Raw genomic sequence first — 20,564 nt, forward strand, 5'->3', positions numbered from 1 at the left:
AAAAAAAAAAGAACACGAACTTTCACCAAGAAAAATAGAAGAATACAAATGGGTTTACAAAAAGGAAAAAATCTCTAAGCTACTGGGCAAAGTGGAATGATAAGTCACAAGAGGAAGACAGAGAAAAAACAAGATCTTTAAATTTTGGAAAAGTTGAAGATACCGGGGCAGTTGCCTTGTCATACAAGCTTAGGAAATGTATTTAACAAGGAAAAACAAAGCACTAACCTCAGTCAACTTTCCCTCATCTAACATATCAAAGACACTGAGAAGAAGTTTCTCGTAAAGCCTGACATTGAGATGATAACCATCAGCCCAGTGACAAACTTCACCAGTTAGGTCACCCCGAGCTGGTCTCTCAGCAAGTGAAATAGCAATCTCTCGAAGGGATCTCAAGCATTCAATTCGTTGGAGTTCCCCTGTGGAAGGTGGGAGAGACTGAAAATTCCAAAATGTCAGCTACTAACGTGTGTATGCATATGTATGAAAAGAATGGCACAACCACTTTTTTTCCATAAGAACTACGCTTTCATTTTCATAAAAAGATCATAAGAATGATAGAAAACATCCAACCTGATTCTCCAAAAAAAAAATGAAGATAACGGCAAAAGAACTCCAATCTGTAAATAAGAGGAGACAAAATTCTACCACAATCTACACCTACTCTTCCTCTATGTTTATTTTAAAATATCTTTTATTCCTATTCTTCCAAATCTCCAACAAAATTACCAACATTGTATTCATCCATGTGACTGAGATAAAATGTATAACCTTTCTAGCCATTTGTTTTCTAGGAATATAATAGCTAGATTTTCATATTTGTTTCGCAAGACTTACATATACCAAGGCAACTCGGTATCCTTGCTTGAATATGAGGTGAGCATCCATAAGGTTGTTATCTTTAACAAGGTTTTCTAAGATTCCCATGAGATGAGAATCCATTTTTAACATTTTTACATCCTTTAGAGTGACTTTATGTTACAACAATACTCAAAATCCTACAAGTCATGTAACTAACTAGGCTTGAAATAAAATATAATAGAAATAAAACTAACACGATTAAGACCATTTAAACTTTAAATTTGTTGTATTATTGAGTTTTTCCTCTTTAAAAACTTATGACATTTAATAAACATACGATCAATGATCATTTTAGTATGACATATTAGATTATTTTAGTTTAGTAAAATTTTAAAAAAAAATAATTAAAAAATTAGAAGATAAGGAAAAAGGTGGCTCATTCCCATGGAGAATTGGGAAAATAATTTGGGTGTCTAGGAAAAAAAAGATTTTATAACTACCCATTGCTTAACCATTGGAGCCTTCTTTGTCAATTTCTGGCCCCTCTTTTGGGCCTCTCATTTCGTAAGGTTCTTGCTCTTGCATTTTCATTTCTCTTAATGGAAAATAGTTTTTCAATCAGGGAAAGGAAAAATTTCATAGAAAGAAAATTAGCATAAAAATTGAGTAAATTAGTAAATTTGTAAAATTGAATTAAAAATGAAACTTAGAGAAAAACACACGCACCTCGGATTCCTCAATCTTTGACAAAAGAATTCTCAACTCACTTGCCTTGCGCCCTGATTCCCCAAATCCCACAACAGGGTGATTAATAAGACCCTCCTCCAATATGTTCAACTGTTCGCATACAAAAGATCAAAGTCAGCAGGAATATTTGAGCACTTAACGTGTCAAATCAAAGGTTTATTATAAAATTATAGAGGGGGGGTGTCGAAGCAAGTAAAGAGAATGAAGAAACTTACCTGCCTTTTTTGCCAGCGTAAAAATGCCTTTCTATCAGAAAATTCTGTTTTTGAGATACATGACAACAATTCCAGAGGAACTAAGAGGGTGTCCATTCTCTTTCCTACTTTTCCTGAAAGGGCATTTAGGAGGCCTTTCCGTGTTCTCACGTCCATTGACTCGGATATCTGTATTAGAAATAAAATTTAGCCGCAAAAAATGAACTATAAAGCTTTCCTCCAATCGAAGACAAACAAATTTATTGGGAAAAAAAAAATTAGAAGTATGGTAGGAATAATAAGCAATAAGATAAGTAGCCTTCTTAAAATGAACAGGGTAGTACAATATGAAAACACATCAGCCCCACAATACAAATAAGCAAAGAAAACTCAAAGCCAATACTAATATTCATGCTCCAAAGAAGATAAAACATCTAGACTCTATCGCAATTGTTCTCAATGTTTTTTTTTTTCTCTCTCTCTCTCTCTCTCTCTCTTTAGGTAAATGACAATTTATTTGAGATAGGAGAAGCAAAAAAAACAGGGGTAATGGCTGATGAGGCATGGAAAAAAAATGTTTTTCCAATTAGTACATAGCATGTTAGTAATTACAAAAAGTTGCAATAGAACAATATAGAGACAACCAAATGAATAATATCCCAATGCTCTTCAACCTCTCTAGACATAACAGTGGAAATTACTCTTGTAGTACTCATTTATTCTCCCTAGGGGAGCTGTTTTCTTAACTTTGATCAGAGTATATTTTCATAAATTGATGAAAAATGCTTTTGTAATATAAATTCCAACCAAATCTCTCAAAAAAATTTGTGAGACCCCATATCCCCAAAGGATTATAAACTTTAACATGATGAGGTGAGTGCATTTGCAAACTAGCTTGCTCAATGAGCCCCGGCATTCCATTTGAGAGTCACCACAAACAGAATTAAATTCCTAAATCAATCGTATGGAATACAGGTTCTGTTCCATTGCTATGGATGCTAAATATCCATAAATAATTTCAAGTGCACTAAAATCCACAATGCAAGTAATAATTTAAAATCAAGTATAAAAGTTGTCATCGTGTCAAGATAAGCATTAAATAACAAAGCTACCTCCATCTGTACTCGCATGGCTTCTAGCAACCCAACTAACCCTGGAGCACGTTGAGATTCGACAACAATTCCACTTTTACTACTACGTCCAAGCTTCCTCATCAACTTAGACCTTCTATCTTTCTTCTTCTCTGTTGATGGTACAATAAGACCCCTATTTAAATAGTGAAGACAGATTTAAGAAATTGTGAAATAACAAAATCTAATATGAAGATGAAGAATAAATTCTGTCAAAAACGGGAATAACTGATCCATATGACAAGAAAATGATACAGTGAATTAAAAGGCTAAACATGTATGTTCCTTATCTTGCAGCATTATCAGTTGCTATTGTACTAGCTTACAGTTACCGTTTCTTACTTCTTTAGCTGATAAGTTAGCTGAAAGCCTCCATTGTGCTCTGTTGTAGTAGCCCTATTCTTTTTTCTTTAATGAATGAAAAAGTTTGGAGAGACTTCCTTGAGAAATATTCCTACGCTACATCATATGCTATCAGACCGATGTTTTTGTCTAGGCCAATCGCTACCACAACAGAAAATCGGAAAACCCCTATTGGCAAATATCACATTAAGGAGGATAGTGATACTGTTTTCAGATATTGAGCACGGCTGCCTACAACATTAACAACGGTATTACGCCGTATATAAGCTTCTTTTCTTTTCTTTTGTTTATTGGAAACACTTTTATTGATTGTATAAAATTATACAAAAAAGGGATATGCCTTATAATCTTAAAGATCAGTTTTATGAATTCATTTCCATCGGAAGCACTAGAGTTATCTTAGTCTTTTAATTGTACCTTTCTACAACACAAGAAAGAAGTGGAACTTCTATTTTCTTTCTGAAGTTTCCATTCTATTTCACAATTATTCAAGTGGTCAGGTGGTTTATTGCTTGGTTAGTTACCTAAGAGTCATTAATAATGTACTCCAATGACCTTGAGAATTACTCCAGAAACGTGTCAAAGCAAAAGCAAGAAAGTACAAGATAAGATGTTATACCCAGAGGCCCCAGCACAAGCCAAAAGAACCTCATATGCTGTTTCTCGAAGGTCGTCATCTGTGATTCCTGTAACAAACAAAACAGAAAGTATAAAACAGACTCTCCAACAGTCAAAAAAATTGAAAGATATAACCTCAAAAATTCTATCCTTTGCAGCCTAAATGCAGATGGAGATGATCGATGTTCTTACATTAGATACCCTAGAAAGCAATAAAGACTTGGAGAACATTAAAACAGCTAAGCATGCCCACTGCCTTGTTCAGATCTACAGCTACACACAACTCCAGCCATTTCAACACACACAATCCGTCAGCCAATATATTTAATACTACCTGTTGAAAAAGAGGGCAGTTTGAGAGCAAGATCTGCTGCATCATTTGGGTTTCTTCTTGACATCCTCATGCTGTTAACCTCAACATCTTCATCCTCCTCAAAATCTTCGATGTCGTCCACAGTTAGTTCCCGAGCATGTGAGGACTCAAAAGACTCGGATCTGGATACATTTGTTTCAGTTAGCGATGGCGTGGGAATAGGTACTGGTGCAATTACTGCCGGAGGTGTATAGACAGGAGGAGGTGTGAAAGCAGGAACAGGAGGTGGCGCCCTTTTTGGAGGTGACCCTGATGAATCTAAATCCGTAACCAAGAAAAATTCATCTCCGGAACCTGAATTGCTCTGGGATGTCAAGATAACATATATATTAGCAACGATTTATTAACACAAATCATTGATCAAGTACAACAGGGGAAAGTTACATTCAAAGAACCTACAGCATGTGAAAGAAAGAAAGGAAAAACAAATCTAAGAAGAGAGTGGGGGTTGCATGTCATACTCACCATCTGAGGAAACCCCGTAAGGTCGTGATAATCTCTAATGGCTTCAGATAGTTCAAGCATGGCGCCTGTTTTTACAGATGATAGCATAAGAATATATTTGAACTAAATGAAACTTTAAAATATGAGTATGAACAAGTCAAAGCACCTTTTTTAGCACAATTAAGAACATAATCCACACTAACTTGGTCTAGATCAACATCATCGAGGGTAACTGCACCAGGAGGCATTACAACTTTCTTTATCAAGCTTCCAGACAGTACAAAATCAAGAAGTATCTGTCTGTCCCGCCTGTAGCGTTGTAAAAGCTCGATGGCATTTTCCCTGTATGTAGGAACAACACATTGTTCATCCAAAACTAAAGAAATGGAAGTCCAAACAGGCAAACTCAAGTAACACTAAAATGATAAGCATTCGATTTCACCGTTCCATAAAAAGAATAGTCATTAGATATTCAGGAGACACTTACTCTTCCATGGTGAAGCTAAATGAGACTAACTAACAGTGAAATCCCTCAATTTCAGACAATGTACATCCGGTCCATCTCAGAGCGATAAAATTTGTTCTGGTAGCAAAGTCACAAACGAGTATACCATCATGCGTTAAATCAACAGCCAACTGGAAATCAAATTCATAAACCAGAGCATAACAAATGCACGTTAGAGGTAATAGATTCAAGATAAACGACTTTCCCTGTGCATTCCTGGATTTCACGTATCGAGGAAACAATTCAAGTTCCAGTCAAGGAATCTTAACCATACCTCGATTCCTACAAATGAAAAACTGTGTAGAGTCCTCCTAGTACAAGCTGAACCACGAGCTGGTCCGATGCTGACTGCTACAATACCGGAAGCCACTGGATCCTGCAAATTGAAGTAGCTTTCAGCAATAAAACACTCGACCTCATCCAATTCACTTCGTATCAGTTCTGCAACCGGGAAGAAGTTGCAACTTCAGAGAATCCATTGGAAGCTAGAGAGACAGTAGAAACAAAACTCCCATCGATACCTTGGCTATATGCAGCTACCTTGTCGAAGAAAATGAGTGCCGAAACAATGGCGATGAGACCAACAATCAATGGTTGAAGTGGGAACTGGAATTACAGCTATGGAAACATGAACCGAGAAATCGAGCGCCTGAGCTGAGAAATCGGAGATGGATCTAATCCTCGGAATCTAATAATGTTTATTATTGAAAAATTTAGATACCAATCGGGTTGATTGGATCCTAGATTGCTGAACTACGAAATTAACCAATTTTTATTTTTCTTATATATATATATATTTTAATGGGTTTAGTCACTAACCCGATCCTCCACAATGGTATGATATTGTCTACTTTGAACATAAGCTTTCATGGCTTTGTTAGTATTATTCTTTGTTTATAAACCATCTAACACCTCCTTTCGAACAAAGTACGCATCCCCTTAGTCGAGGCTCGACTCCTTTGGAGTCTAAGTCATTTTTTACTACATTCGAGGAAGCTTGACTCCTTTTTCTTTTAGAGTCATTTGTTCGATGTTGGAGGATTTACAATCTATTGGCATGACTAAGTTTAGGGCATGACTCTAATACCATATTAGACGAACACGACTCTCCACAATGGTACGATATTTTCCACTTTGAGCCTAAGCTCTCATGACTTTGCTTTGGACTTTCCCGAAATACTCATACCAATAAAGAGAGTATTATTCTTTGTTTATAAACCATCTCACACAATCAAATAATAAATACAAAAAGTTTATTATTTTTGTCAACTAAGATATAAAAAATATATATTTTATCAAATATTATTGGAATATTTCCAACAATTCAGCCCAAAAATGAACTCGAACTAAAATAAATAAATGTTATAATGTTCACAATAATCTTTACTTACAAAAAAAAAATTAAAATTAAAAAAATTAAAAAATAAAAATTTAAAATAAATAAATATAGTAATTGATATGTATGTATCGATTAATCGAAAATGAGAGGACGACGGCATAATTTATATTTGATCTCGATGAAACTATATATCAATAAATTAAAATTTTAATGAATTATTTTTTTAATTATTAAAATTTATAGTATAAATAAACGACCAAAAGAAGTATAAAATATATATTTTATTATTGAATTATGCTCCAATTCATTTAAATAAAAAAAAAATTAAATGACTTAATAATTAGAATTATTTATTTATTTATTTACTTATTTATTATTATTATTATTATTATTATTATTATTTTATTGTCAATTCCTATGGAGGGAAAAAGCCCTGGCGGCTGGTACTTGGTTGATAGGGTTTAAGCATCGCCGGCAAGCTACCGGATAACTATAATTTTGATACTCTGTTTCCTCTCGACATACTCCATGGATCAGTTTCCCAAAGAATTCGACAGAGAAGTATGGAACATGAACAAGATTGAACGAGAAGAGGAAGAGGAAGAAGACGATGAGGAGGAGGAAGAAGATGTACAAGACGACTGGGACGATTGGAATGCAGACGAGGAAGAAGGTGAAGAAGGATTTGACTCGAGTTTTCTGTGTTTGTTCTGCACATCGAAGTATAATGACTGCGCCACGCTGTTCAACCACTGCAACTCGGTCCATAATTTTGATTTTCACGGCATTAGGAAGGGTCTGGGTTTAGACTTTTATGGTTCGTTTAAAATTATCAACTACATACGATCTCAGGTTAGCCGAGGTTTTTCTAGGAGTTTTAAATTTTGTGATTTCATGTTTGTTGGCTATTTCTTGACAAAATGATCCAGAAAAGATACGATCAACAGATCTTAGTCTTTAGTTTACAAATCTGGTTAGCTCTCAAACAAGTGTTAACTCGTTTTTTACCATTTCTGGTGCTGACCAGGTAGCAGAAAATAGGTGTTGGAGCTGTGGTTTCTTGTGTCAATCAAGCCAAGATTTACAGAACCATTTGCACAAAACACTCAATCTCAATGAAATCAAGGCTCTTTGGAATGATGATAAATACCTGAAACCCTTCAGTGAAGATGATCCCCTCTTGTACAGTTTTGCAGAAGCTGAAGAGGATGATGATATTTCACCTATCACCAACAATCATCAGAGGAATACAGATACCAATGGAGGTAATTGCAATACTGATGAAATTAATAGAGCAAGTCTTCCATTTCATCTTAACCGAAGCAATGAAAATGAAATGGCAGATTGTAGTTCTACTTCACATGGTTATTTGAATACTCCAAGTAACTTAGAGGTCGTGATTGAGAATACCGTGAAAGCCACGGAGACCTTGGAATTGAACGATAAGACGCAGGAAGACGATCGATTAAAAATAACCAGAAGAAATTTCTATTCGAAGGATATCAAGAATGTAAATGAAAGCTACTTTGGTTCATATAGCTCTTTTGGCATACACAGAGAGATGTTAAGTGACAAGGTGCTATATTGCCTCCCAGTCTACTTTTTAACAGAAAAACATAAAATGATTCATTTTTTAAGTAATATATCACCAACACTACTTTTTATGCAGGTCAGAATGGATGCTTATATGCAAGCTATTTTGCAAAACCCATCTCTCTTCCACAATGCAGCTGTGATGGATGTGGGCTGTGGAACAGGCATACTTAGGTGAGCTGGAAAATAAATTGGTGCAATTGGCTGCAATTTTTCATTTGGGCCATTTTAACATTATAATAACGTGCAATAACGATAAGCAGCTACCGTAGACTGTATACATATACATATTCACCCCTTTCTTGTCATGTTTTTCATTCGGAGTTTCGTTGACGTTGACAAACCATACACTCCTCGTAATTCATCTAATTACAATGTTTATGTAATCTTCATCTGTTCCTTCCCTTCTCCAGTCTCTTTGCTGCAAAAGCCGGTGCATCAAGAGTTATTGCAGTTGAAGCAAGTGAAAAGATGGCAGCAGTGGCTACTCAAGTAGTGAACCAACTTCAATATAGTTATTTAGTTTCCTTATTTCTCTGATGGTTTATTTTACACCATCTCCTTTACTGAACTTGGCTACAGATTGCAAAAGATAACGGTCTCTTGCGGAATAGGAAACAGACTGGGGATTGTGGCATGTCAAGTGGGACTGTTGAAGTGGTTAATGGTATGGTAGAAGAACTTGATAAGAACATAGAGATTCAACCTCACAGTGTTGACGTATTATTGAGTGAATGGATGGGCTATTGCTTGTTGTATGAGTCAATGCTCAGCTCAGTGCTCTTTGCAAGGGATCGTTGGTTGAAGCCTGGAGGTGCCATCTTACCAGATACTGCCACAATTGTAAGTCTGCTTTGGTCTGATTCACCTCGTGATTGGTCTGATAATGAAATTATATTTATTGTTGTTATTAGTAACTTCTCTATCTACTTTTCAGCTTGTTGCAGGATTTGGAGTTGGTGGAACTAGTCTTCCATTTTGGGAAGATGTGTACGGTTTCAATATGTCTTGTGTAGGGAAGGAACTTGTAGAGGATGCTGCCAAAGGTCCCATCGTTGACACTGTGGAGGCTAACGATTTAGTTACTAGTGCAGCAATACTTCATGTAAGTACTACCCGAAAAGAAAATATATCCATTGTGGATGCATTGCACTATACTACTAGAGCTTGGCAATATTTTTTTCCTCCATGGTTCTTAGAATCGTTAGTCTTCTTCCTGCATGGCCTGAAAGAAGTATACTTGGAAAGAGACGTAATTACTGGGACAAAAATATTTTAATGTGCTTACTCGATAGTTTGTGAATACTGTTTCAAAACGCTATTTCTTGCATCTTTTATCAGACTACTATCTAAGTTATGCTCACATTGTGAGATCCCACATCAATTGGAGAGGGTAAGAGGGCTGGCTAGGTCGTTGGGCCCCAAAGCCACATCGGTTGGAGAGGGGAACGAAACATTCTTTATAAGTGTGTGAAAACCTTTCTCTAGCAGACGCGTTTTAAAAACCTTGAAAGGAAGCCCAAAGAGGACAATATCTGCTAGAGGTGGGCTTAGGGTCGTTAGAGTCCTCACATCATCCTGCATCTAGTGGGACTGATGGTCTTTTTTTTTTTTGTTTGATATGTTTGATATCTATGAGTGTTTAGGTCAAGTTGCAAACACCTCGAAAATTCTAACAGCATAAGTGGATAAAAGTTATTTTATCCTCTCCCTAAATGGATAAAAGTTAGATCCATTGTTCTCGTAAGGTCTCATATATATTTTGCCTCTGTTTGATTACGTTTTCCTTTCTTCTACTAGTGATTTGTATGCTTAGCAAGTCTTGAGCTGTTTCTTCAATTATCCATGATTTTTGTATCATTTTTAAGAACATCATATGTACGGTTTAACAGAATGGCTTGACTGATTTAACCCCTGCCGTAGGTAGTATGTGTGATGTAACTCTGAAAATGTCTCGCATGCTGGTTTCTTTTATAATGACATGCCTTGGTTTTCATTTTTTTTTTTTTTTTTTGTACAGACTTTTGATCTAGCAACTATGCATGCTGACGAAGTAGACTTCACTGCAAGTACAGAGTTGGAACCAAATTTGCATAATCCTTCAAGCAAATCAGAAAACGGTGAAACTGAAACATCTTGGTGTCATGGAGTTGTCTTATGGTTTGAAACTGGTTTTACAAGCAGATTTTGCAAAGAATCACCGGCTGTTCTATCTACATCCCCATACACTCCCAAAACTCACTGGTCTCAAACCATATTAACCTTCAGAGAACCAATTGCTATAACATCTAGCAAATCTGCCACCAACAAATCAGCAGCAGTGGGCAGCTTTGCCTCCCCCGCTGTCAAAGTTCATTTGCGCCTTAGCATCGTCCGTGCGCCTGAACATCGAAGCATTGACATTTCACTCGAGACTACTGGGATTGCCAGTGATGGTAGGAAGCACCACTGGCCCGTACAACTTTTCACACTAAGATAAAGTACCGAACAGCAAATGACAGATGCTTGGTTTCTAATTATGTTTTTGAAACTTGTTCCATCTCCATGCGTGTTATTTGTGATAGTAGCTGAAGATTCATTCATGGATTTACCCAATTTTGACGCTTAATTCTTGATATGTAAGTTATATTACTAGGCATTGAGAATGTAAACGAGTTAAAATCATGTGCCATGGTTATTCAGGCCATTTAGTTTTGTTATGATTGTTGTATTCTAATGTTGTATTTCCACAGAACCTAACGAGGGATTTGATGTTCTAGGAATTCACTAATATGCCTTTACAATTACGTTGTACAATGGTCGGTGATGCTAGAATTTGATATTATTTTGGTTTTGAATGTCCATGCTTTTGAGCGCAACTTAGCTAGACAAGGTGAAAGATATGGATTAGGGTTTGGACAAATCCGAGGCTCATGGCATTAGAAATGGTATCATAGCAACACTTTTTAGGACGTGATTTAGAGATAAATTATGACAAAAAATCGATGACACATTATACCTAAGTATTAGAAGACTACGTCTAAATAAAAGATATTGAACCGATAATCGTTGTTTATGCTAGTAAGTGCATATTACTTTTTAGTGACCAAAAAATCGTGTGTTGGTCTCTAGGAACAATCTTTTTCATTTTATTTATTTATTATAATATATTTTGGTACTCATTACCTAAAAAATTGCATTGAAAACCATTTTTTATTGTTTTTTTTTCCTCACTTTCAACTTGGGCACCCTTCTTTCCACTAGCTCTTCCTTTTTTTCAAAGTGGTCTCCTCTCTTCCCTCTCATTTTTTCTTTTTTCAAAGTGGTCTCCTCTCTTCCCTCTCATTTTTTCTCAGTGGGAAGAAAGTGGACAGGAGAAAATAGGGAGGAGAAGTAATCAAAAGTTAGAGGAAAAAAAAACAATAAATATTTGAAAAATGTTAGATAACTTGATTTTTTCATAAAAAAAAAAAAAAAAAAAGCTAGGTTAAATAGCATTTGGGGTGTCGGTCCAAATCCACGAATCTTCACTATCAATCTCTCTCGTAAACAATCCAAGTCAAGTCGTAAGGAAATATCGAAACAATTACACTGAGAGCAATACAATTATACACTTTAATAAGCATTAGTAATTTTAATTCCAATTCAACAGCAATACAATTATACACTTTAACGAGCATTAGTAATTTTAATTCCAATTCAACAGCAATACAATTATACACTTTAACGAGCATTAGTAATTTTAATTCCAATTCAACAGCAATACAATTATACACTTTAACGAGCATTAGTAATTTTAATTCCAATTCAACAGCAATACAATTATACACTTTAACGAGCATTAGTAATTTTAATTCCAATTCAACAGCAATACAATTATACACTTTAACGAGCATTAGTAATTTTAATTCCAATTCAACAGCAATACAATTATACACTTTAACGAGCATTAGTAATTTTAATTCCAATTCAACTTTTCTAAATTCTAAATTTCGATACGATTGTTTTTTTACACCATCTTGATCATAGTTCAACTGATTAGGTCAAACACACTTAATCTAGAGGTTAGAAATTTAAATCTCTCTACACCACATCACATTATTAAAGTGAAACAATTGTTTTTGGCCTACGAACAAATGGACTTCCATGTGATTGGATAAAAAAATTTGGCAGTTCATCATCCGAATTCACGTTTCAATGTACATCTTAGGGTCAAAAACGAAGACACTAACACATTACTCCTTGTTACATAATATCTTACCTAGATCATTGGCACATTTGCTGGTGAATATGGTAATAGATTATCATATAACAGCTGCAATGAATTAAATTGCTCAAATTGAAGACAGCTGAAATTGAACTAAACTAAATAATTATAGCCAACTACAAATTCCAGATGGGTGCCTAAAACAAAGGGGAGTGGTGGCGGCTATTCTACACACTAACTCACCGCTCAATACAATACCCCCGTGGTAATACAACTTTAGAGGCAAAGAGAGTGAGAGGGAGAAGAGAGAACATATATATATATATATATATATATATATGGATAGATAGATATATGTACCTGCGGGTTTGGAAAATTGTAAGCTAAGAATCAGGTTGTTCAGATTTTATTGGTGCACCTGAAGATGATCCACAACTTCCATTTTGTAGGTAAAGGCTGTTAGCCACCAGAGAATCACTGACCAAACCAACGTCCGCATCGTCAAAATTTAACGTGCCTCGGAGTTTCCGTGTTCTAATCGAAGAAATGTTGTCAATTAGCATATTAACGATGCCACTTTATTAATGACGAAAATCCTGTTTTCTTTTTAAAAAGCAATGGCATTCCAAAAATTAAGTTGACGTGAATTGAAGCGTACCCATTCAAACCATTCAAACGGTTGTTTATGGCGGTGAGGTCTTTTGAAGGGCTTTGAAACGCATGAGTGCTCTCTCCCACGCAAGCGTAGTAGCTTTTAGAACTATGTGAAATCAACGCATCCATCTGTACACAATTTTTCAAAAGTTGGTTAAATAACACACATTATAGCTCAATTAGTTAAGAAATATATTCTCAATTAAGAGGTTAGAAGTTCAAATCTTCCACCCCAAATATTGTTTAACGTGCTACTACTAAGGCAACTTATGATTGGTCACTAATCATCAAGTGATGTGGTTATTGAAAAAAGTCTAACAAGAACAATTAAACTTCAATCAGGGATCTCATAAGAATATATCCGGATGAAACGCCCCAAAGATAGAATTTAACTAAAGACAACGACATGCCACTACAGAATGGAATATGAATAAAGGAGGTGCCACGGGTCCACTAAAAACTCCACACATTTAAAAAGTGCCAACTCTGGGCCAGGCTATAGCATAAGAAACCATGAGATACGGATCATCTATTAAACGGATAAGGGTATGACAAGGATAAGCAATAAGTTTTTCTTCCCTCTTTTTTTGTGAGGTAAGATAAGCAACAAGTCATGTGATCATAAACGATACGTGCCACACACAATGATAACCCATGGGAATAATTTTATCCAACTTTTTTTCAAATTATTGATGGGCGTGTATGTCGAACTGAAACATCGACATTACCATAGCTATGTGTTGCGGTGCATGGTTACCTTAATTGTTGCATCAGAATAAAGATTATTACATGATATTTTAAGAATAAAACGATGTAAAAGATAGCCTGTGAAACTTGTAACACGAATGCTGAACAATATCATGCCTCAAGTTAAAAGGAAATAAATTAAATTATTTTTTGGATTCAACGGTGCAATATGGACTCGATAAGTTATAGAAAACATTCAAATGACCAATTCAGCGGATTAGAGAGAAAAAAAAACGCAGATCACCCAGTGGTACAAAGATAAATTAAATCGAATGCATGAATATACAAATACCTTTGATGATCTTAACGGAGAGACATAAACATTATGTGCTGAAGATACTTTCTTTGGAGACATATCGGGAAGACTTGGAAAAGGAGATATCTTAGGTGATCCAGGACAAGGTGCTAATCATAAGACAAAAGAAGACCAAAAAACGTATTTAGAAATGATATGTAAACTGCAAAGACGAAATCACCATTACAGCCAAAATAAACTTGACCAGGCATACCATCACTATTATTGATGACTTGAGGAACTCTGTCGGTTTTCATGGTCGAAACAGCTGGGCCAATCTCAACAAGCAAAGGTTTTACAGACGGAATAAATATTTCATTGTAGAACGTAATTATATCCACATGATCCTGTCCAGATCTCTGAATCCAGAGCATTCAAGGAGTTAGACTTCCCATTGCAATGTGCATTTATTAACCAAATTCTTTTTAAGTAAAAAAAACAGCATACCCCATTACGACGTGCTGAAGACCAATCGACAAACACGTTGCGAAAGACCTGTGGCTTGCATTGTGGTTGCTTCCTGTAGTTGTAAATGATTTCCCTAAACGTGAGGCTCAATTGAGATATCTGCAACATCGTTTGTGTTAAGCTTATAAAGAAACTGAATCCAAACGTATCAAAAACTTTCTTTTTTAAAAAAAGAAGAGCAGGTATCAAAATCTCTGTCAACATCCTTTAGAGCAAACCTTTGCAACGCCATAGAAACAACAGAGGATGATCTGGTCAATGTGACGATTAAATAATAATGATGCCTTTTGACTGAGTATCTGTTGGAAAAGGCAGTAGACATTCTCCCTGATCTGATGAGATAACTGCAACCTTTCCACCATACCATTTACTCTAACAGCAGCCAACTTGATGATCTAAAAGTTGAAAATCGTGCAAAGCGCTTATTATCAAAATGGTTATAGGAAAATAAAAATCATAGATAACAGCAATGGGAAGGGGAAACAGAATAGAAAAAATCCACTAGGATGAGAGATCTCATATTCTCAACATATGAATAAAGAGTGCAGGTCACACACACTTATCATTGCCATTTGCTCCCCAAACTTTAATCACATTATTTGAGTAATAAGTCAAGTAATTTGATCCATTCATCATTTTTATTACATTGTCATCTTACTGTCCTTTAGAAATCACGAATTAGGATGTCCAAAAATGTTCAGTTATCTTGATACCACAGTAGCCAGAAATAGATATCCTTAACCTTCTCACAAATCCACGGTATCTTATACAATCATACAGTTAAGGACTGACCACTACACTTCCAATCAAAAGTCAATTAGAAGATATTTTTATACCTTGCTAAAAAATATGCTAATTCCAGTTTCAGCACATGTTTCGCCACCTCCTCCAGGATTAGGCCGAGTAGGACTGCAAATAAAGTTATAAAGCATGTAAATAATGGTTTAGTAGTAGCCAAAAGATGACCCTTTAGTAGTAGCACTTAGAAGAGGCAGATTATACCTTGCAAATGCTGACTGTAAAGGAGGTGGTAGAAGCTTAGACTTAATATTACTGAACGCCAGGAGACGGTCCTTCACTGGAGAAGTAAAGGAATTCCGTTCCACTAGAACACTTCTTAAGTCTGTGCACAATCTTTTTGGTGACCTGATATCCCCATTCTGACCTGAAGGATGGCCATACAGATCCAAGTTCATAATTTAGGGAAAGAAAAGAAACACATTTGTTAAATTAAATGCACGCTTTTGGACAGAGACAAACTCCAAGGCAGTCAAAATCATTTCTATCTATAAAGATTAAAACACAAAAACAGATTTCTGCAAACGTTAAGATGACAACTAGATTATTTTCTGCTAATGCTGCATTTTACAAGTCATTTCCATGTGTTAACCAATTGAATTTAATGCTAATAAACCAAAGATGAAAACAAGAGTACCTGGCAAACTCTCATGCTTTTGCGGAATCGGCATGGTTGATACCCCACTACCAGAAAAGTTAATTTGAACAGCAATCGCATCCAAAGATGGCATGGGTTCAGCTAATAAACCCATACGGTTTATTTCAGCAGCAAGGGAAGGTTTAGCAACAATCAGGGAGTTATACATTGACGAACCTTTTTCCCATACCATGCTCTCTAATAGCCGTTCTTCCAATGAATTAAGATGTCGCCTCAATTCTCTAGGAAGTGATTCTTCATGTCTAATGAAACTTTCTATCACCTTACTAAGATCAAAAGCTGTAATGCCAGTTCTCTCCAATACTGCAGGAAACAACATTGTAACAGTTTTATGTGTGGCCAAAACCAATTCGGCAGAACAAGCCAGCATACATCTGTGGAACCTCTCATTAGTCAGCAAAGAGGTCAAATTAGTCACATGCAGCATCTGAGACTCTGCTCTGCACATTGCTTCCAGAACTCTATAATATAACTTCAGTGCTTCTAGTCGTCGCTGTTCTGCCCAAATGTTATCCATGAGGTTTGCACTTTGTAAATTTCCAGGTATACAACGCTCTCCTAGAGCACTATTTGGAAATATAGCCTCTAATATTATATGTGCCCTGCGAACTACATCATTAGTTACATCTCTATCACATGAAGCCAAAAACCGCTCCATCTCTGGTGAAGGTCTTGCTGGAAGTGGAGAAATAACAGTTCTGAGCCATTTTGCCGTAGTCATAGCTGTGCTAACAGGTGTGGCAGCAAGTTTTGCATTACCACTATTAAGAGTGCCATTAACATGTGAAGGAGAGCGAAGTGGGGACATTGGACTAGTTATCATCCTTGCAGGTGAGCCCATTGAGTCAAACTTCCTCTGATGAGATTAGGAGAAAAATCATAACCCATATGGGAATATAAGAAAATAAAGTACCAATATGTAGGTTGTCGCTGGAAGAGAATATGAGAATAACTCAAAAGAAAATACCTTGATGCCACTCATTGTAACAGCACCTGCTGACAAGCTGCCTGACCCAAGTAAACTATCTTCGTCATTAACAAACACCCGCTCATCAAGCTCACCTTTATTACGAATTGCATCTTCATAGTCCTTTTCTAGAATTTCTAAACTGGATGAAAGAGATGACTCCTCCATTAAGTCTTCAAAGTATATCAAACCCTCTGCATTAATGCCGAAGGAAAAAATGAAATTCTCACAAAGGGCATGTAAAATATAAAATAGAGTGCAACTGAATCATCAAATGCAGCACACTGGAACTGACCAGTGTCAATATTCTCCAAGCTTTTACTGTTACACTCAGAAGCCAAACGAGGCTTCTTCTTCAAAATGTCTTCTATCAAACTATTTGCCTTCTCCATTACTTCCCTCAGTTCTTCCTCTGAGGTGTCATAGACATTACAAAGTGATCTATGAAGGTCCACTCCTTTTCCTCCTTTCTTAACTGAACAAAATATAGGCGAGCTAAGCAACTATAAGAAAAAGACAACTTTTTTTTATAAGAAAATAAAATGGCATAACAAATTTGGAGAGAATATTACCGAAGCGTTCAGAGTCAAGAATGTTGAAGTTTCTGAAACGAACAGGAACATGAAGAATTAATATAGCCTGTCAAAGAGTTTACTGCTTATAAGGCTGGGCGGTCATTTGTACATATATCCAACATTATGTTTGATAAATCTAATATGATTCTAGTCCACAATAATAATTTTAGCACCCCCAATATTATGTTCAGATTGACCAGAGAAAAAGATAACTCATGAACAGCATCGATCCATTAATGCTACTTAGATCATTCCATTGTCACTAATTACAGCAGTCATAGATTCATAGAAAAACAAAACTCACCAAAATGGAAACCAAACCATTGGTGCAGGTCACCAAGTCCTTAAAACGACTGAAAGCATGTACACGAAGTGCCAAAAACAACAACCATCCAAAACGATGGTAATCAGACAAGTAACCAGTATGGCAGGATTTAGCTGACTGCTTGTCAACATTAGCATCACTGGTGGAGAAGAATTCTTGGTAGACACGCTTATAGTACCTTGAAACATAGGTGTGATTTAAATAATTTACGAAATCTGGAATGATTTGCACAATGCAAACAAGGCAAGGAAATAAAAGATACTATAACAAAAAAAAAAAAAAAAAAAAAAAANAAATGAATCTCGCAAAGCACCAAGGAAAGAACACTAACTTGCTTAAGAGGCTCAAATGGACAAAGTTAGCCTGCAACTCCTTTGCCTGCAAAAATGGAAATACACGAGAAAAACAATAAGTAATTTAAATAAAATACGCTCTTAATTCAAAAATACATGATGACATTGTATATAAAATAAGCTCTCAAAATATATGCCAAAAATTACTGTACCTCTAGTCTATTTTCCCAATCCGCACCATAGATATTACTCAATACTGGACCGGCTTTAACAACAAACTGAGGCAGCTCTTTAAAAAATTCTACAATACTGGATGATAAGCAGGATAACAAAAAAAAAAAATGAATAATAAAGTCTATACAAATAGAATCTACTAAGAAGTGAAACAAAACAGTATCAATAAAAACGTACTTCAGCTTGCAAATTCTCAATATATGACATAAAGTGAAGCTATTGTTCTCAGGTCCTGAGTGTGAACTCTCTGGATCCTTATCTCTCAGCCTCTTCACAGAATATAAAACAAAAGCAGACCAAAAACGTTCGGCTTCTTCAGGCTGTTAAAGTAAAACTTGGTTAGATTTAAGGGGATTTCTATTAAAAGGAATAAATCAATCTTGAAAACAATTAAAAGATATATATACAATTCCACTCCCAATTGCTGATATATTCGCCACCAAAAGGTGCTTGGTTTCTCTAAATAACTTCAACGCTTGATTACAACAACTCTCATCCAGACGTAATCCATTCTGCAGCCAAATTATAATTACAGTAAAATTTTATGTAAATGATTTGACTTCGATAAATGTACAAGTGATGTGTGCACCAAAAAAAGAACAAATCACAACTAGAAAGACATCAGAAGGGGAAAAAACACCTGACACAATTCTGTGAATTGGACTTCAACAGTGTCTGGTTCGCCATCAGTATGGCAATTACTTGTAGCTGATGGCTTCGTCTCCTCCATGTTTTCCGTGAACACAACCCTAGATTATACATACAATCCATTCAGTTAATTAAGTTTCAAAAACTAAAACTATAAGAACAGGTATTCCGAAGCTAGTAATGAGAGCGCCTTCAATAGTTAAAAAAATGCGAAGAGTACAGTAAAAATCAAATCTCTAGAACACAAACCCCCGACATTTATCAAACGAGTAAGCTAGTTCATACACCCACACACCCCCAAACTAATTACTAAACAGCTCCTTCCTACAAAATCTACCTATGGGAATTTCCATACTCGTTTTCTCAGAAAATACCCAACCTATCACTTCAAAATCACCTCTATTCCCTCCAAATACACACGTACTTCAAAAATAAAATTTCGGAAACGAGTTTACAACAAAGCGCCGACAAGCAACCAAGAAAAATTCATGGTACGAAGAGCACGACAGCATTGAACGGGAAAAAACGCACCTTAAAAACCACGAGGAAGAAAAACAAGAAAAAAAACAGACCAAAACTGCTCGCCAAAGGCTTCAGAAATGAGTCCGATCTCTAATTGAACTCCCACCAACCAGCAGATCCAGTAAAGAAACCCTTCCAATGGCCGGCTTTCTCCGTCGAGACTGAATCCAGGGCGAAACCGCGAACCCTATCTTCTCACTCTGTCGCTTGTTCTCTCTGAATTCCTCCGTTCCCCTTCTCTCTCTAAAATTTTGGGGCTTCTGTTCTCACTCTTCCCAGGAAAACCCTTTAGCATGGTCTTGCGCGGGAAAAACAACAACATGTCATCATACCATGCTTGATATACATACATACATCCCCAGCCAATGGGAGACCGACACGTGGAATACGTTAGGTTCTTTTACCGCCAAAAATTCCCACCGTTACGGGATTCGCTCGGTCGCACTCGGATATGAAGAACCGGGTAAACGCCGTTATGGCGAGGTGGCGGAATTTACCTTCTTTTACTTTTACCGTGGTTAAATTACAGATTTTCATCCGCGATCATTTTTTTTAAACAAAAAATTAAATAAAAATTTATCTTTATAATTTGCTCCAACTCATGTTTATTCATTCAATTTAGTTTTTATTTCATTTTATAAAAAATATTTTAATTCGAATTCCTTGTCCATATAAATTTAAAATATTAAAAATAATAGTCGAAATTATACTCATAATTATTTTTTTAAAATAAAATTAATTATTTTATCAGATATAAATTAAATTTCTGTCTAATATAATTTTAAATTTTAAATTTTGTGCCGAAATAAAATTTAAAATTTAAATTATTAAATCAAACGATGAAAATTAATTTTATAATTAAATATAAAAGTTACCAAGGTAAAAAGTCAACATCATCAATGAGACGGTCCACCCGTGTGAGTGGGGCCCATGGGATTGGCCTTTTCGTCTTCCGATACGACGTCGTTTACAATGACCGATGAGACGATACGCATTCTCGTGGCCCAGACTTGAGAAGGAATTTCCAGGTCATCAAAAACAAACTAATAATAATAATAATAATAACACTATATTCCAAATTTGTTAA

The 20,564-nt window shown here is 35.8% G+C and overlaps 3 protein-coding genes across 8 annotated transcripts in view; 1 reads left to right on the plus strand and 2 right to left on the minus strand.

Annotated features, from left to right (window-relative positions):
• LOC111801729 overlaps positions 1 to 5,920 on the minus strand; it is a 24,145-nt gene extending 18,225 nt beyond the window's left edge. The window contains exons 1-11 of one of the 4 annotated variants that reach the window (XM_023685847.1): positions 5,697 to 5,920; positions 5,450 to 5,551; positions 5,158 to 5,253; positions 4,837 to 5,012; positions 4,692 to 4,756; positions 4,188 to 4,530; positions 3,855 to 3,921; positions 2,855 to 3,008; positions 1,764 to 1,931; positions 1,528 to 1,638; positions 229 to 438 (exon numbers count right to left, since the gene is read on the minus strand). In XM_023685847.1, coding sequence (XP_023541615.1) covers positions 229 to 438; positions 1,528 to 1,638; positions 1,764 to 1,931; positions 2,855 to 3,008; positions 3,855 to 3,921; positions 4,188 to 4,530; positions 4,692 to 4,756; positions 4,837 to 5,012; positions 5,158 to 5,165 — 1,302 coding nt within the window. In that variant the 5' untranslated portion in view covers positions 5,166 to 5,253; positions 5,450 to 5,551; positions 5,697 to 5,920. Of the gene's footprint in view, positions 1 to 228; positions 439 to 1,527; positions 1,639 to 1,763; positions 1,932 to 2,854; positions 3,009 to 3,854; positions 3,922 to 4,187; positions 4,531 to 4,691; positions 4,757 to 4,836; positions 5,013 to 5,157; positions 5,307 to 5,449; positions 5,617 to 5,696 lie in introns of those variants that run through there. The other 3 variants (XM_023685848.1, XM_023685849.1, XM_023685850.1) reach the window with 3 other exon arrangements.
• Positions 5,921 to 6,927: 1,007 nt separating this feature from the next.
• On the plus strand, positions 6,928 to 10,869 carry LOC111802431 (probable protein arginine N-methyltransferase 3). The gene is made up of 7 exons (XM_023686784.1): positions 6,928 to 7,366; positions 7,542 to 8,090; positions 8,184 to 8,281; positions 8,521 to 8,599; positions 8,690 to 8,950; positions 9,045 to 9,212; positions 10,128 to 10,869. The coding sequence occupies exons 1-7, from the start codon at positions 7,043 to 7,045 to the stop codon at positions 10,584 to 10,586; spliced, it is 1,938 nt and encodes a 645-aa protein (XP_023542552.1). The 5' UTR covers positions 6,928 to 7,042; the 3' UTR covers positions 10,587 to 10,869.
• Positions 10,870 to 12,243: 1,374 nt separating this feature from the next.
• LOC111801868 (retinoblastoma-related protein-like) lies at positions 12,244 to 19,774 on the minus strand. Of its 3 annotated transcripts, none has more exons than XM_023686066.1 (19): positions 19,528 to 19,774; positions 18,948 to 19,056; positions 18,715 to 18,819; positions 18,485 to 18,627; positions 18,286 to 18,382; positions 18,112 to 18,158; positions 17,760 to 17,958; positions 17,453 to 17,519; positions 17,176 to 17,355; positions 16,881 to 17,074; positions 15,893 to 16,769; positions 15,460 to 15,622; positions 15,294 to 15,366; positions 14,676 to 14,852; positions 14,437 to 14,556; positions 14,204 to 14,348; positions 13,987 to 14,099; positions 12,952 to 13,076; positions 12,244 to 12,827 (listed from the first exon to the last, which is right to left on the minus strand). In XM_023686066.1, exons 2-19 carry the CDS (start codon positions 19,035 to 19,037, stop codon positions 12,677 to 12,679), a joined length of 3,066 nt encoding a protein of 1,021 aa, XP_023541834.1. In that variant the 5' UTR covers positions 19,038 to 19,056; positions 19,528 to 19,774; the 3' UTR covers positions 12,244 to 12,676. The 3 variants fall into 3 exon arrangements, with proteins under 3 accessions (XP_023541834.1, XP_023541835.1, XP_023541833.1); XM_023686067.1 differs by having other exon boundaries at positions 18,948 to 19,060; XM_023686065.1 differs by having other exon boundaries at positions 19,487 to 19,774.
• Between the last annotated feature and the right edge of the window lie 790 nt (positions 19,775 to 20,564).

Source organism: Cucurbita pepo, chromosome LG09 (assembly GCF_002806865.2).
Source record: "Cucurbita pepo subsp. pepo cultivar mu-cu-16 chromosome LG09, ASM280686v2, whole genome shotgun sequence".
In the NCBI taxonomy this organism is placed as follows: Eukaryota; Viridiplantae; Streptophyta; class Magnoliopsida; order Cucurbitales; family Cucurbitaceae; genus Cucurbita; species Cucurbita pepo.

Coding starts and splice junctions, on each gene's coding strand:
- LOC111802431 (XM_023686784.1), top strand. CDS start 7,043: ATGGATCAGTTTCCCAAAGAATTCGACAGAGAAGTATGGAACATGAAC. Junction 7,367..7,541: donor TCAACTACATACGATCTCAG/GTTAGCCGAGGT, acceptor GGTGCTGACCAG/GTAGCAGAAAATAGGTGTTG. Junction 8,600..8,689: donor TGGCAGCAGTGGCTACTCAA/GTAGTGAACCAA, acceptor ACTTGGCTACAG/ATTGCAAAAGATAACGGTCT.
- LOC111801868 (XM_023686066.1), bottom strand. CDS start 19,037: ATGGAGGAGACGAAGCCATCAGCTACAAGTAATTGCCATACTGATGGC. Junction 14,853..15,293: donor TTAGCATATTTTTTAGCAAG/GTATAAAAATAT, acceptor TTCAACTTTTAG/ATCATCAAGTTGGCTGCTGT. Junction 13,077..13,986: donor CTCCGTTAAGATCATCAAAG/GTATTTGTATAT, acceptor AATTGTGTACAG/ATGGATGCGTTGATTTCACA.